The sequence below is a fragment of the Marmota monax genome, unplaced genomic scaffold (assembly GCF_021218885.2).
Source record: "Marmota monax isolate L192 unplaced genomic scaffold, Marmota_monax_Labrador192_F-V1.1 WCK01_AAM20220418_F8-fsc00055, whole genome shotgun sequence".
Lineage (NCBI taxonomy): Eukaryota > Metazoa > Chordata > Mammalia > Rodentia > Sciuridae > Marmota > Marmota monax.
The window spans coordinates 5,280,028-5,296,970 of NW_026695205.1; the positions used below are offsets into that span (position 1 = coordinate 5,280,028).

Genomic DNA, 16,943 nt, shown 5'->3' on the forward strand with positions numbered 1-16,943 from the left:
TCTATGTCTACTGATTTGATATTTCTCTTCTCAATATTTATGTGTAAATCACACTGACAGATTTTAGTGCTGAATCATCCTTGCCATAATAGGCTTTGTGATCACATATATACATCTCCCATCATACCCCACTGATTAGCAGTTTGGCCTATACTATATTTACCTTATACCAAGATTCAAAAAAGGGATCACTAGTACCTTAAGCCAATTGGATAATCCCATCCCCTCTGTCAAAGTGACTTATTGAGGAGTCTAAAAGTAAGGCCTACACCTGTATTCCCCGATCACTAGAAAATGGTCAGTTGGTAAAACCAGAATGAGGTTCAGAACTTAGTCATTAGTAAAAGAATGAAATTTTTCTCTCTGCCACCTGGCATGAACAGATCACCTAACCCTACCTACCAATTTCTGCTAGTGGCCAAGGAGGGAAGTCAACTAAGGAGAAGGACAACATGAAGAAAACAGAACTGACTAGTTTACAAAAAAAAAAAAATACCCCCAGACTCAGATCAAACCACATCTCTAGTGTTTAAGCCAGCTGAAGTTGGAGTCAGTTTAAGTTTTGTTTGTTTTTTCCCACCCAAAAGCATATTAAACTCAAAGCTGGTATTTATAGTACAAATCCTACTCACACATAGATGTATTTATTATTAAATACACCAATAAAATTGATGTGCTATTTTACTTAGAATTTTTACCATAATTAGCTTAAAATAAGAGTAGCCAAACTGAAGAAAATGGAATTCTCTAATACTCAAGAGTTCGATATTTGTTCAATATTTGCCCAATATTTGTTCATTAAGTACTAAAGATCAACCATGTGCCAAATATTGGAGAGAAAATTAGGACCCAAACATACTCTTTATTGTGAAAGACTATTGAGACCAGATTTCAAGGCAAATATATGAACAAAAACCAAGGTGAAAATTCTCAACCAGAACAAAAAGCCCAGTGGTCCTGATCTTGTAAAACAAAACTGTTTGCTAATTTTCATTATCATTCTATTCTCTTTCCATTATGATTGGTTTCAAAGAGTTTGATTACAGTACCTGTGTTAGATGGATCCAAAATTAACTGAAGAGATGGTGTATTTGTTTGGCTGGCTGGAATATCTCCAAATGAATGGTCTGAAATCTCACTGGAACTTTGACAGTCAAGACTGCTTTGCCCCTTCTCAGAATCTCTCAAAATTTCTTCCATGGCTTTTTCCAGTTGTTCATCACCATTAGAAACTATCTATTAATTTAGCAAGATAATTGTTTCAATCTCATTATAGTTCTGAAGATTAATGTTATGAAAATCTTTAATTTCTAGATGAAATAAAAACAATCTAAATATTTAAAGATATAGTTACTGAATAGTAAGAGTTAAGTCAGTTACACTTCATTGCACATAGATACATTAAAATTCTGAATAATAAAATCAAGTAAATAAGAGGCAGATTATTAATTTCACAATTTCCAACTACATTTGACATAACATCTTATTTATAAAGGTTGCTTTTTCTTTCTTTTTAAGGAATACAACCTAAAAATCACATAATCTTAAACTTATGTGTTTTAAAGAAAAAAACAGATAAGTGTAAAAAGGACCTGCTATAAATATCATTTAAATGATCATCTCTCTTACGGTGGTATAATCATATTTTCAATTTCTTTATAAATTGTTTGCTAGCTGCCAAAAGGAACTGCTAATTTCCTTAAATTTAAGTTGACTTATCTTTTTTTTAAAAGCAGGTGAGGCACAAAGCCCAAATAAATAAGTATCTTAAACACACAATGCTAAAAATACAGAAACCTAAAAGTAAAACCATGATCATTTGAATAACCTAATAAAACAACATGTTCTTTAGGGCTGCAGTTATAGCTCAGTGGCAGAGCACTTGCCCAGCATGTGTGAAGCACTGGGTTCAATCCTCACCACTACATAAAAATAAATAAGATAAATATATAAAAAGTATAAAACATTATTTTTTTAAAAAACTATATTTTCTTTACATAATATAAATGAATATTTAATAATCTCATTTTTACAAGTTATTTTATTGAGCTGATATGTTAATATATTTTTGATGTCATACTTACTACTAAGTAAAAATCATAAATAATAAATAGCACTTTTGGCTATTTTCTATTCCTGTTTCTAAAGGACGATTACACAATTTTCATGTACATACACCTGGGTTTATCACTTCCTTTTCTCTGACTTAAAAAAGTCAATCCGAAAATGACAAAAAGGACTATAGAAAAAGTTAACTGCTAAAAATGTAAAACACACTTTTAGAATGAATATTCACAAGTCACCAATTAAATCACCTACCAGAATGTTACCAGCTCCTTTAAAACATGAAAAACAGGGGGAAAAAGCCTCTAAAGAAAAACATGACTTTCATGTAACTAATTTCTAAAACCCATATGAGAAACAAAAACAACCAGATAAATTAATGTAAGATTTAATCTTAAGTTTAACTTGCCAATCACCCTTCTCTTTTATTTTTCCTTCTATTTCCTCCTCCTAAAATTCCAAATGAAAGGATAAAAATAATCTGGACCAAAATACTTTTAAAATCCCCAAACCAAATAATTAGTCTCTGAATAAATCAAACCAAATAATTAGTCTCTGGATAAATCAAACCTTGACTTTTATTCTCAAGGTCTTTTATTCTCAAGGTCTATACTTGCGAAAAACCCTAGATCTTTATAATCTCCTGAGAGCTTCAAAAAATGATAATTTTAAATAGTGCCATATTAGAAAAGAAAAAAATACCTTCAGTTGAGGTTTCTCATCATCTTTTGTAGAAGTATCATCTGTGTGCTGAGGAACCAAAACAAATTCTTCACTGTTCAGTGTAGCCACAGAATCAGATGACCCACTAACCTTCTGTAGTGAAGCTCTGACCTCCATTTCAATTCTGAGAACTTCTCTTTCCCACATTCACCTGGCCAAACTACAGGGATCAAAAAACAAACAACAACAAAACCCAATGATTAAAAACTTGAGCTAAATAAAAACATTAACTAATAAAGCTTTAAAAAATGGCACATGTGAAGAAAAATCCTACTAATTATCTCAAGATTAGGAATATTACTACCTTCTTAGACTGGACCTCATAATGGAAATGTACTCTCTTCTCTGAGTTTCCAGATAAAAGAACCACCACATTGTTCCCTGTAAAACATATAAACTACCCACATCTCAACTAAAAATATTTACCTCTATTTATTTAACTCTTATTTCTCTGAGACTTTTTTAAAAATATTTTTTCTAAATATGTTTTTTAGTTGTAGATGGATACAATACCTTTATTTTTTATGTTGTGCTGAGGATAGAACCCAGTGCCTTCCACATGTGAGGCGAGCACTCTACCACTGAGCTACAGCCCCAGCCCTAGACTGTTTTTTTAATAGAGCAAATAATTAAACATGATACTAGAAACACCTACAAATTCATTCTCTCTCTCTCTCTCTCACACACACACACACAATTCAGCTGGGAACAATGAATGGTATATGCCTGCAGTCCCAGATACTTGGGAGGCTGAGGTATAGGATCACTTGAGCTCAGGAATCTGAGACCAACTTGGACAACACAGCAAGACCCAAAAATAGAAAATCATTTTGATTACTTTATAAACTCCAAATGCTTTTTAAAATGCTATGTCCTCAAGACCAAATACTGTACTTTTAAATATTTTATTCTGTATCACTGAGGTTAACTAATATAGAATTCAATACCTTAAGTCATGTATCTCTTCTTTTCCAAACACATAGACCCTTACCAGTACTTAACAGTAAACACATAAAAAAGGAAGGCTTTCATATTACACTTATGTAGCAAACAATGTTTCAGTAATCAAATACAGAGTAACCCTGTTTTCTTGATAAATCCCTACTTTATCCCTATAGAAACAACACTCTTTGATTTCCAGAAGTTCAAATACTCACACAACTAATTCTGAATGAAGATATATACTATGTAGCAGAGATTGCTCAGCCCTGGAGTGATATGAGCCAACAAGGAGGGGTAGCCTGCTATACTAAAGCTTAACTAGTGAGGAAAAAAAAGCCAGTGAGCAAAAAGAGGCAATTGGGGGGGGGGGGGGGGCGGGGGGGGAGAGATGACTGAGAAACTGTAGGGAGTGTAGGGATAACTTTTTAAAGAAAGATAGTAGAAACAATTCTCTGAGCAAACTGTATGAGCAAAAACCTGGAAAACAAAAAATAACTAAATATTAAACAATATGTACAGTAACCAAATGGATAATGTGACAAGCAGGCTACGCTGAAAAACTACCGGACCCTGTAAATCATGAGAAGTCCATGCATAAAACCCCCTCAGAAATATTCTCTTTTTCTCTTTCCAGTTTTGGGTTCTTTTCATTGCCACATATAAAGGTGGCTGCAATATTCTATTTTGCCATTAGATGACACTATTACTCTTGGCAAAATAATAATTTCCTTCCCATTTCAAATTACACTTTTAAAACTTACTCTCCAACTTTATCAAAAATCAAAGTTACTGGGCTAGGGTTGTAGCTCAGTGGTTGAACATTTGCCTCGCATGCATGGGGCACTGGGTTCGATCCTCAGCACTACATAAAAAAACAAACAAATAAGTAAATAAAACAAAGACATTGTGTCCATCAAAAACTAAAAAAAAAAAGTTTAAAAAAATCAAAGTTACCAAGAATATCAAAGTAAAGAATAAAGACACTCGAGGCTAGTATAATTATCTAGCCATCATTTATCTCTATTAATGCATATAAATATCCTTCCTTTTTAAAACCCTTCAAGTGCATTCATCTGTCTTCTAAGGGTTTGCCCACTTTGCATGTTATATGTTTACAAAATTGCAACATGTAGGGTTGAGGATGTGACTCAAGTGGTAGCGCGCTGGCCTGGCATGCGTGAGGCACGGGTTCAATCCTCAGCACCACATAAATATAAATAAATAAAGGTATTGTGTCCATCTACAACCAAAAAAAGTATTAAAAAAAAAGCTGTCAAGGGTAGTACAGTTTTCATATAGTAGGTTTGAGAAAAGAAACCTAGGTGAAGAAAGTATAAAGAATCTGAAGCTGATAATCATTTCCCAAACAGTACAGACCCATAAAATAAAAGAAAGGGGAGAAAGTAGAGAAAAAACTTTTTTGAAACAACTCTAGGGGAAAAGTGGGTAATACAAGTAGTGATTACAGTGAAAGGATGATCTTAAAAGCAATAAAAGAATGTCTTATAAAAACATGAAGCTATAATAGGACAAAAAAAGTAATTTAAAATGATGAGCATGTTATGATTATTGCTACATAATATGACCATGTCATTAAAATATAACATAATAGAAGAAATTTTTCATTTAAAAAATCTGTGTTGGAGCCAGGCACATGGCACATGCCTATAATCCCAGTGGCTTGGGAGGCTGAGGCAGGAGGATCGAGAGTTCAAAGTTCACCTTAGCAACAGTGAGGCACTAAGCAATCAGTGAGACCCTGTATCTAAACAAAATACCAAATAGGGCTGGGGATGTGGCTCAGTGGTCGAGTGCTCCTGAGTTCAATCCCCAGTACCAAGAAAAAAAATCTGTTGGAATGGTGAGACTTACAGATGATTGTAGCATAATACATTATTGCTATCAGTTGTGGTGTTTTTTTTTTTTACTCTGTTACAAAATTATACATCTATGCCTCTTATCACATGATGTTGTAACACCTCTCACTAGAATTAAGTAGAACACGTTTCCCTTCCCTAATAATTTTGTGCTTAGCCATGAAATTTACTTTTGTCAATGAAACATCAGTAGACAAAACTTGAACAGAGACTTTAAATGTGTTTTCATGTTGGAAGCGCAAATGAACTGTGCCCACAGTTCTATCTGAGCCATCTCTAAGTGGAGGGGAGCCCCTTGGAGAACTCTCAGTGTAATCTCACCCATGTGAGACCGCTTTGTTGCCTTGGCAAAGGTCCTCTTCAAAGAGAATTCTGTGACACCGCAGAATTTATTGCCTCTAACAGCCCTACCTTCAAAAGCAACTCCCCAGAGGTTGAAAGAAACACCAGTGTGCCCAACTAGCCTGGGGCACCAGCTCCCTGGAAAAGGAACAATTACTGTGCAAGTGATAAGTCCTCAATTAGGCCAACTACCCAACACTGCCTGGCTTCTTGTTTACCTTGAGGAACCCTTCCTCACAATAAATTCCTTTGGTGTATTTCACTATAAATAAAGCATTGCAGGCTTTTTCCCTTTGTTAGGTTCAGTCTTTTCCACCCACAAAGCCTTCACTTTAAAAAATATTTATCGGGGCTGGGGATGTGGCTCAAGCGGTAGCGCGCTCGCCTGGCATGCGTGCGGCCCGGGTTCGATCCTCAGCACCACATACAAACAAAGATGTTGTGTCCGCTGAAAACTAAAAAATAAGTATTAAAAAAATTCTCTCTCTCTCTCTCTCTCTCTAAATATATATATATATATATATATTTTTTTTTTATCGTGTCTTTTATTTCTTTTTTTAAATTATTTGTTCTAATCAGTTATACATGATAGCAGAATATTCTTTCATTCACTGTACACAAATGGAGCACAAATTTTCACTTCTGTGTTTGTACACGAAGTAGGGTAATACCGTTCACTCATACACACCTAGGGTAATGATGTCCAGTCACATCCCACCATCTTTCCTACCCCCCATTCCCCTTCTCCCTCCCTCTTTGCATAATCCAAAGTTCCTCCACTGCTCCCATGCCCCGCCTCCATTATGGATCAGCACCCATTAATGAGAGGAAAACATTCTTTGGCCTTTGGTTTTTTGGAATTGGCTTACTTCACTTAGCATGATGATCTCCAACTCCATCCATTTACCTGCAATGCCATGATTTTATTCTCTTTTAATGCTGAGAAATATTCCATCTTGTATACATACCAGAGTTTCTTTATCCTTTCATCTATAGAAGGGCATCTAGGTTGGTTCCACAGTTTAGCTATTGTGAATTGAGCTGCTTTAAACATTGATGTGGCTGTGTCACTGTAGTGTGCTGTTTTTAAGTCGTCTGGGTATAGACTGAGGAGTGGGATAGCTGGGTCAAATGGCTGTTCCATTCCAAGTTTTTTAAGGAATCTCCACACTACTTTCCAGAGTGATTGCACCAACTTGTAGTCCCACCAGCAATGTTTGAGTGTGCCTTTTCCCCCACGTTCTTGTCAGCACTTGTTGTTGCTTGTTTTCTTGATAACTGCCATTCTGACTAGAGTGAGGTGAAATCTTTTTTTTAATATTTATTTTTTAGTTGTAGATGGACACAATATCTTTATTTCATTTTTATGTGGTGCTGAGGATCAAACCCAGTGCCTCACGTATGCTAGGCAAGGACTCTACCACTGAGACACAACCCAGCCCCTAAAACTACTTAAGAGTAGTTTTGATTTGCATTTCTTTAAAATCAAGAAACGATAAATGGGATAGATTCAAACTGAAAGGCTTCTTCTCAGCAAAAGATACAATCAATGAGGGGAAGAGAACCTACAGAATGGGACCAAATTTTTACCACACACACTTCAGATAGAGCACTAATCTCCAAAATGTATAAAGAACTCAAAACACACCAGAAAAACAAATAGCCCAATCAATAAATGGGCTAAGGAACTGAACAGACACTTCTCAGAAGATATACAATAGATCAACAGAAATATAAAAAAATTGTTCTATTTCTTAATACTACTTTTTCAGACTTTTACTTCCAGTTGGCCCACACCTCCAAAGGTCACTTCCACTGGTGAGATTTTAGTAATTTGGCTTGGTCTTAAGCCAAAATTTAATATACAATGGACCCAAAATGTAACAAGCAAACAGACCTAAACCAATAGACCCAAAAGTAACAAGCAAAAAACAAAAAAAAAAAAAAAAAAAAAAATGAATTTAGTCCATAGCTTGAAACAAACTCCTTCTTATTGATACATAAAATCATGAACTTAAAAAAAGTGTTTCTATAAGACATCAAAGCTTTTAGCATTATCACAGCAATTTATTCTTAAATTTCTTCAGCATTTATTATACTATCTTCAGATTAGATAAAAAGCTAACTTTGCAACTAATTAATCTTTTAAGAAGATATCAATATATCTTTAATTATGATCTTTAAAAATAGGTTTCTATATTATTTATATTCAACTTAATTAAAATGCACTTCAACAAGCTATCCACCTAATACTAAAACTCAATTCTAGTTATACTCAGTTGTGGAAAAACAATTTTTTGACCTATGTATCATATTGTAGTTCAGATGCCTACTAAGCAACACCTTATAGGCAATAATATAAATGAAAAATATTTCAAAAATGAATGCATTTAGGGCTGGGATTGTAGCTCATTGGTAGAGTGTATATAGCTAGCACATGTGAGGCACTGGGCTTGATTCTCGGCACCACATATAAATAAATAATAAATAAATAAACTAATTAAATATAAATATAAATAAATGAAATATAAATAAATGTAGATATAAATAAATAAATAAAAGTAAAAGTCCACTGACAACTAAAAAAAAAAAATACATTAAAAAAAGAATGTTGGGGGCTGGGGTTGTGGCTCAGCGGTAGAGCGCTCACCTCGCAAATGCGAGACCCTGGGTTCAATCCTCAGCACAACATACAAAAATAAACAAGTGAAATAAAGGGTTTTTTAAAAAAAACAAAAAAGAATGTATTCAAGTTTTTTAAAGAAGATCATCGTTTTTGTCTTGGTTTTCTGCTTTATAATTTTACATAAAATCTATTCAAGAGTTAAGGTTGATTAAAATATACACTTTATGTAGACACTGGCCTAGAAATCCCAGGATTGTCAGCTATACAATTTAGAGTTTCATAAATTTGTTTTAAGAATAAACATCACCTTTATGACCAGCACATAGAGATTATGCACAAAAGGGGGGAAAAATCCATTACATGATGTACTTTTTTTTTTTTTTAAGAGAGAGTGAGAGGGAGGGAGAGAGAGAATTTTAATATTTATTTTTTAGTATTTGGTAGACACAACATCTTTGTTTGTATGTGGTGCTGAGGATCGAACCCAGGCCGCACGGCATGCCAGGCAAGCGCGCTACTGCTTGAGTCACATCCCCAGCCCACATGACGTACTTTAAAAAGAAAAAAAAAAAAAAAGTAACTATAGCCCTCAGTTTTCTGGTGTTTAAAAAAAAAAAAAGTGGGGCTGAGGTTGTGGCTCAGCACGTGCAAGGCCCTGGGTTCGATCCTCAGCACCACATAAAAATCAATAAACACAATAAAGGTCTAAAAAAAATTTTTTTTTAAAAAGTTTTGTAATCTTGGGTCACCAACTAATATTTGGGAAAGGCAATGTAGTATCAGGGTTGTGTTGTATCATGCTGCACAAAACATATAAAATAGTCAAAAAAATCCAGATTTCCTTCTGGCTCAATATGTCCATGGAAAAGGTATATAACCTCTAAAAACACTGGTTTCTTTATCTGAAAATTAAGGGGTTATGCTAGCTATCGCCAAGATCCCTGAGCTCTAAATATTCTACACGCCAATTATTTATTTTCAGAATTTATCTGTATATGAAAAAGAAAGACAATAAGGATGAATAAGTTGAGACACTGTACTAGACATATTTTTGTTGCTGTGATCAAAATACCCTAAAATAACAACTCAAAGGAGGAAAAGTTTATTCTAGGCTCACAGTTTCAAAGTTTAGTCCATACTGACTCCACTTCTCTGGATCCGAGGTAAGACAGAACATCATGGTAGGTGGATATGGTGGAGGAGCACTGCTCACCTCATGGCAGCTGGGAAGCAGAGAGAAAAGTAGCAGGGCCCACAGGGAAACTGATCCCTTCCAATGTTTACCCACAGTGACCCACCTCATTTGGCCATGCCCCACCTGCCTACAGGCACTGCCAACTTATTCCATTCCAACTAGAATGGACCGATTAGGTTATACCTCTCATAATCTGATCAATTCCAACCTGAACATTTCTGCATTTACACAGGAATTTGTGGGAGACATGTCCAAAGGACAACAGACACAAAGAAATAAATTTCTTTTACAAGTTACAGAGACAAATGCAGAATCTAGAAATCTTCAATTGAGAAATATATTCACTAACATATAACCTTTTAAAGAACTGATAAGTACTATACTCTGATGACCGTTTCTTCTGTCATCACATAATGTGTAACTATAAAAATAGACCAAAGGGGCTGGGGCTGTAGATCAGTGGCACAGTGCTTACACAGCATGTGGGAGGCACTAGGTTCAATCCTCAGCACCACATAAAAATAAACAAATAAAGGCATTCTGTCCAAACACAACTACAAAAAAAAGTTTTTTTTAAAAAATGTAGGCCAAAGTACACACCAAAGAGAAATTATAAGAAGGGGCACAAATTAGTGTTTACTGCTTATATTTTACATAACTAGCACTAAATTAACAACAACAAAAAAATTACTCAATTTGTTGGGTCTAGCATAGACACACTCAAGGTAGGACACAAAAGCTCAGAAGCCTGGCAACCAGACTTGGTTCCTACAACTAAGGAAGAAACTAAAATATTCCCCAGTTACTCTCTTCAACTATTTGATCAAACCAAGATCAGCCAACAGGAGAGCCTCAATCATTGCCCAAGAAGACACAGAATCAATGACACTAAGAAAAAAAAATCAAATGACTTTGTTTTGTTTTATTTTCAAACTAGGGACTAGACCTAGGAGCACTTTACCACTGATATACCCACCCAACCCTTTTTATTGTTTTATTTTGAGACAGGGTCACACTAAGTTGCTTAGGGCCTCCTTAAATTGCTGAGGTTGGCTTCAAGCTTGTGATCCTCCTAACACAGCCTCCTGAGCCTCTGGGATTATAGACATGCACCACCGTGCCTGGCTCAAATGACTTTTTTATCATCAAATATTTTATCATCAAATATCATTATATATTTTTTTCTTTTCCCATGAAAGACTACAAGCACGGGGCCTCTAGGTTTGCTAAACCATTGAGAATTTCTCAGATATGCCTAATTTAATACCTTCAAGCCCATCAGAAGAACTCAAAATACATATTGATATACCTTACCCAAACTTCAAAATGTTTTAGACTACAGATATTTTCAGATTTTGGAATATTTGTGAATAGATAATGAGCTATCTTGATTACCCAAGCATAACACAAAATTCAATTATATTTCTGAAATACATAGCCTCAAGGAAACTTTATACAAAATTTTTTATTGTACCTGTTTTGACTGTGCCCTATTGCATGAGGTGAATTATGGAATTTTCTACTTGTGCAGTCATGCTGGTGCTCAAAAAGTCTCAGATTTTGAAGCATTTCAGTTTTCAGATTTTCAGATTAAGAATGCTCAATTTGTACACAGCACCCAAAAGCTTTTGGCATATGGTGTGTATTGGGGATATGATCATATACATTTGTATGTGTATATGCATTTATACTTGCCGATACTACAGAATTAGTGAGAATTTGAAAATACAGAGATCCATATAAAAGAATCAAAAAGCTCATGAAAACTCCTCAAATAAATAGATTTCAAGAAAAGGCATTTTCCTTTGATTTGATACAGTAGTAACATAAAAGAGATAGTTTACATTTGAAACTTCTTCCTAAAATTTACTGCTGAATCACCAAAAGGATTCAGCAAGATACTTATGAGGAAAGTTATGAAATGTGGAAATGAGCTTTGAAATCCTAAAAAAAAAAAAAATGATTTTCAAACTCTGGCTCACAAGTCACAGCTGACTTAGACATGATAATTATGACAACATACAACAAAAATTCAAAGTGAAAAACTGTGCTAGCGCTGGATTTTTCTACTTTATTTTACAATTGTTCATTCTTACAAAGCACATAAAATCCAAATGTACTTTATATTTAATTATAAAAGCAAATTATTCATGTTAACAACAAATTTTTATTAGATATTTTTAAATGCTTTCTGGTGATTAAACAGGAAAAGTCAATCAGGAATCCATATTTGACAGACATGTTGCTAAAACTGCATATTGATGCCCATCTTGGCATTCATCATGCATTTAAATCCTAGGTCAAAAACCACATACTATGCAGGCAGAGATTGTAGCCAGAGGGTTTCTAATTCTGTTAACATCAAATCTGGTTAATTTACTCTTTTAACAAGCACTCATTATTGTTGAACACTTATTATTTGACAGGTAGAGTTATATGGTAGTCTTCAATTACATATCCAAGAGACATATTCAAAAGTCAAATTTCCTCTTTCCTATGGTATTTCCTTACCTCCAAACTAACTCTACCCCAATACCAACCTTCCTGCGGACTTTCTCACCTCATCTGAAGGCAACTCACATCCTTCAGTTACTCTGGCCAAAAACATGCTACGCCTGTCTTTCTCTTTCTTTCCTTCCTCAAGCATGCACACAGACACCAACACACACACACTCACGCACACTCGCACACACCTCTCCCTTTTTCTCACATTCAAACTCATACATACATCCCTCATATTTAGTCAGCAAACTAACTTTACCTTCAAATTACACTACAAATCATCTATTTCTTAGCACCACCACTAACATTACCCAGTCCTAGCCACCATTCTCTCTCCTATATTATTTTAAATCATCTTTCTTTACTTACCCCCTATGATCTACTTCAAAAACACACACAAAGTGATTCTTTTAATTTTGTTCTTGTCAGTTCTCTGGTCGAAATCCACCAATTGTTCCTCTATTTCATTCAGAACAAAAGCCAAATGACCACCAAAGATACTGCATACCTAGTATTATACACAGTACCCGCCCCACGTCACCTTACCTCTGCAACCTATATCCCACAGTCCTCCCTTGTTCACTCAGCTCCAACTATAGTAGCCTCCTTGCTTTCCCTCCCACAAGCCTGGCATCTCTGCTCCAGGTGCTCCATCCCAAGGAACACTCTGCTCAGCTATCTCCTTGTCTACATGCTTAGTCCCCCATTCATTTCTTTGCTCAAATCTCCTTCCCTCAAGAGAGCTACTCTGAACACCCCACCTAACCTTGTTTCCCCCACCAACAAATTTCAACTGCCCTTTGAACTGCTCCACTTACACTACTGTTTCAGAGTACTTATTTTCAAAACATATAGTCTAATTTTAAATTATATTCAATGTTTATTGTCTGTTTCTCCCACTACAATATACCATTGTTAAAGGCAAGGATCTTTTTTAATTCACTGATACAACACACACACACACACACACACACACGCGCGCGCCTATAAGAAAACCTGTCACACAGCAGACAGTTAAATATTTGCTACACAAATAAATGAATAAATATTCAAGATGAATAAATCGAGTTTCTCAAATTCCAGGAATGATTCTTACCTCACAGTCTGATCAATACTGTGATTGATTGACTGATTGATTATGTAGTCCTGGGGCTCAAACCCAGAGTCTCGCACATGCTAGGTAAATGATCTACCACTGAGCTACATCTTCAGCCCCAATGCCATTAAAAGAATATGAGATGAACACTGACAACTAACTAGCATACACTCTTGAACTGCTAAGAATTTAATAACAAAAAATAACTTTAAAAAAAAAGACAAAGTAAATTAAAATGTTTCAGACTTCTTTTCTGTGTTTCCCATTTATGCAAAGAATATGGCAAGACTAGATAATTGCTATTAAGGAATTATTGTTGATATTTTTGAGGGATGTGTGAAGAAAATAGTAATAGTTATGAGGGAGTCCTTGTCTTTTAGCAGAATATATTAAAATACTTATGAATTAAAGGATATGATTATCTGGGACTTGCTTCATGTAATTTTGGGTGGAACAAGGGAGACGATGGAAACAGAAGAAACAAAAATCGGTCACCACTTGATAACTGCTAAAGTTGGTTAAAAGATAATAGAAATATTTATAGTATTCCCTCTTATATATGCTTTAAATTTGCCAAAATAAAAAGAACTTAAAAATCAAGGTAATAATTGTTAGAGTCTGTAAACAAGTCAAGATGGCACCTGGCATTATGCAGAGGGAGTGGTTTGTGAAGTAACGCCAGCGAGCCATTAAGTGTGGAGATTCCTTATTGGTTGACTGCTGTATCTAGTTTATGTTAATTAAGATAAGCTGTGTGGAATGTATATATATCTTTCGTGTCCTACAATAAACGGCTCCCACTCCTGCTGTATCAATCTACACAAGTTGCTCGTCACCCCCTGGTTATTTTGCTGCAGCCAGATTGTGGCAAATAATAGCATATGAAATTAGTTTAACCAAGAAAAAAAAGAGGGCGAGTGCAAACACACACACAAGCAGCTATGGTTGGATATGAGGTGTCCCCCTAAAGCTCCTGTTAATGCAGGATATTCGGAGGGGAATGATTAGATCATGAGAGATTGTAACCTAATCAGTCCATCCCAATTTAAATGGACTTATTGAGGCAGGTGGGGCATATCTGGAGGAGGTAGGTCACTGAGGTGTACCCTAGAAAGGTTGTTCTTCCCTCTGGCCCTTCCCACCTTCTGCTTCCTGGCACCACTATGAGTTGGGCACCTCTGTTCTGTTGAGCCTTTCCCCCATGGTGTGCTACCTCACCTTGGGCCCAAAACAATAGAGTAATAAATTCAGTCATTGAGACCTCTGAAACTGTGAGCCCCAAATAAACTCTTCCTCCTTTATGTTGTTCTTGTTGGGTATCTTGGTCACAGCAATGAAAAAACTAACCAAAACATAAACTGGTACAGAGAAGTGGGGTCACTGCTATGACTAACCTGTGGTTCAGATGACTCAGGAGCTTGTGGGCAGAAGAAATTCTGAAAAGTTTAGAGATGCAAGTTGGAAAAGCTTTAGAATGTCATTGTAAGCAGAGATTAATGGGCAATTCTGGTGGGAGCTCAGAAAACCAGAATGCCAACAGGAACGCAGACTGTGCTCATAAGGGTTCAGAGGCAAATTATGATTCTACTGGGAACTGTACTAAAGGACACTTGTGTTATATTCTGGCAAAGAACTTAGCAACATTTTGCCCATGTCTTGAGACTTTGTGTGATGCTGAATTTAAAAGTGATGGACTAGCTAATCTGGTGGAGGAAATCTCAAGACATCATTCCGTCAGTAACATGGATAGTGCTGGCAGCTTTAAGTCAAGTTTACTTCAAGAAACAGGAGCAAAAAATGAGGCAGATTAGAGATAACAAGATGGCAGAATATACTAAGATGTTACTCAAGTCCCAGGATAATATACCTACCTGCATCATCCACATTGCTATGGGAACTCCTGCCCTGGCTTGATGGGACAAAGGGAAGTAATATAAGGTCAAGTACTACCCCATCTAGAAACCCCCTTACAGGAAGCCATCCATGAATTACTTGAGGGCCTTCTCTCAGCATGGTAGCCAGAGAGATTTGGGTTTGGTATTGCGAACTATCTGTGGCTCTCCCACAGCAATAGATTGCCCAATGCATATGACCTTTATCTCAGCTCTACTAAGAAGATACATCATAGTAGCTTCAAAGATGGGCATAACTCGCTGGGAACTGGACAGACCACCTTTAACTTTCGGGGAGAACAACATTCTGTGGAAGGCCTTTGATGTTTGTGATATAAATAAAGCAGGGGCTGGGGATGTGGCTCAAGCGGTAGCACACTTACCTGGCACGTATGCGGCCCGGGTTCGATCCCCAGCACCACGTACAAACAAAGATGTTGTGTCCGCCGAAAACTAAAAAATAAACATTAAAAATTCTCTCTCTCTCTCTCTCTCTCTCTCTCTCTCTCTCTCAGAAAAAAATAAAAAATAAATAAATAAAGCAGGTAGGAGCTCCATTTGGCCATAGTCTAGAAGCTCAATCCCTCTGATCAGTTTGCCCATCCTGTCCTGGCTTTTGAAACTACCTTCTGTGTCCTGTGGTTTTCTCCTCATTCTATTTTTCCTAGCTTTTACTTCTCAGCCAGCCCATTCCACCCAGGGGAACCCCATTTCCACCGCCCAAGCAGGACATAGGTGGGACCCCCCTACTGAGGGCAGATATAAGCCACTGGGTTTCTGGTCTTAGGGCCTTGAGCCATTCTCTCCTGCTCAACCTGCTCTGCTTGACAGATTACACTTTCATTTCAATAAATGTACACTCTGGCTGCTTCTCGTGTATATCTTGCTCAATTCTTTGCTCAAGAGGCCAAGAATTTGGACACTGACTTAACCCTACTCCAATAACAAAAACAGAGCTACCGGATTTCAAACACTTGTAGTTTGGCCAGAGGAGTACATGTAAAATAGGGGCAAGGAAGATGTGTTTGTTGAAGAAATTGCAGCCCCTGAAGAGATGCTAAGTACTTTGTACAAATACAATAAGAAAGATGCCTCAAGAGCATTTCAGGAATTTGCAAGACTATATCTACTATCTTCTTGTGGGGAATAGAGGAGGAAATTCCTTTGAAAAGAGATCATGAGGGCACCCTGCTCCCAGAGAGGGGCCCAGGAAGTTGTTTTACTATGCAGAGTTGCAGCAGACACTGAAAGACAGGTGCAACTGTGATTAGAGGCCGTCCAGCTCCTGTGCAAACCGGTGGCAGGCCTTGGCATCACACACATGGTGCAAGTTCTGCAAGAATACAGGCTGCTGGAGTTGAGGAGTCACATAGGCTTCCACCAGGATTTCAAAGGGGGGCCTGGGAGACCAGGTAAAGTGTACAGGGCCAGAGTCCCTGGAGGCTGTTCCTGATAAGAATAATGTGTGAAGCTATGAAGATGAAGTCAAAACTGGAATAGAGACCTCAGGCATTAAGAGATGCCAATAACATGGTCTGCTACGAAAAGCTTCTGGCTGTGGAGAAAGCCAGGCTAAAAGAGAGCCCATGTATGCTTCAATCCATAATGTCAAAGAGGGCACAGATGACCAAGCCCTCTAAAAAGCACATCTTACCACCATATGCCCTATGTGCTGTATACAGAG

The 16,943-nt window shown here is 36.6% G+C and overlaps 1 protein-coding gene across 6 annotated transcripts in view; it reads right to left on the bottom strand.

Moving 5' to 3' along the window:
• Rabgap1l (RAB GTPase activating protein 1 like) overlaps nucleotides 1-16,943 on the bottom strand; it is a 616,206-nt gene that overhangs the window by 547,354 nt on the left and 51,909 nt on the right. For 5 of the 6 annotated variants that reach the window (XM_046430137.2, XM_046430139.2, XM_046430138.2 and 2 more), the window contains exons 2-3: nucleotides 2,767-2,947; nucleotides 1,050-1,236 (exon numbers count right to left, since the gene is read on the bottom strand). In XM_046430137.2, the coding sequence (XP_046286093.1) occupies nucleotides 1,050-1,236; nucleotides 2,767-2,934 (355 nt within the window). In that variant the 5' untranslated portion in view covers nucleotides 2,935-2,947. Of the gene's footprint in view, nucleotides 1-1,049; nucleotides 1,237-2,766; nucleotides 2,948-15,642; nucleotides 15,713-16,943 lie in introns of all 6 variants that reach the window. The other variant, XM_058574417.1, reaches the window with a different exon arrangement.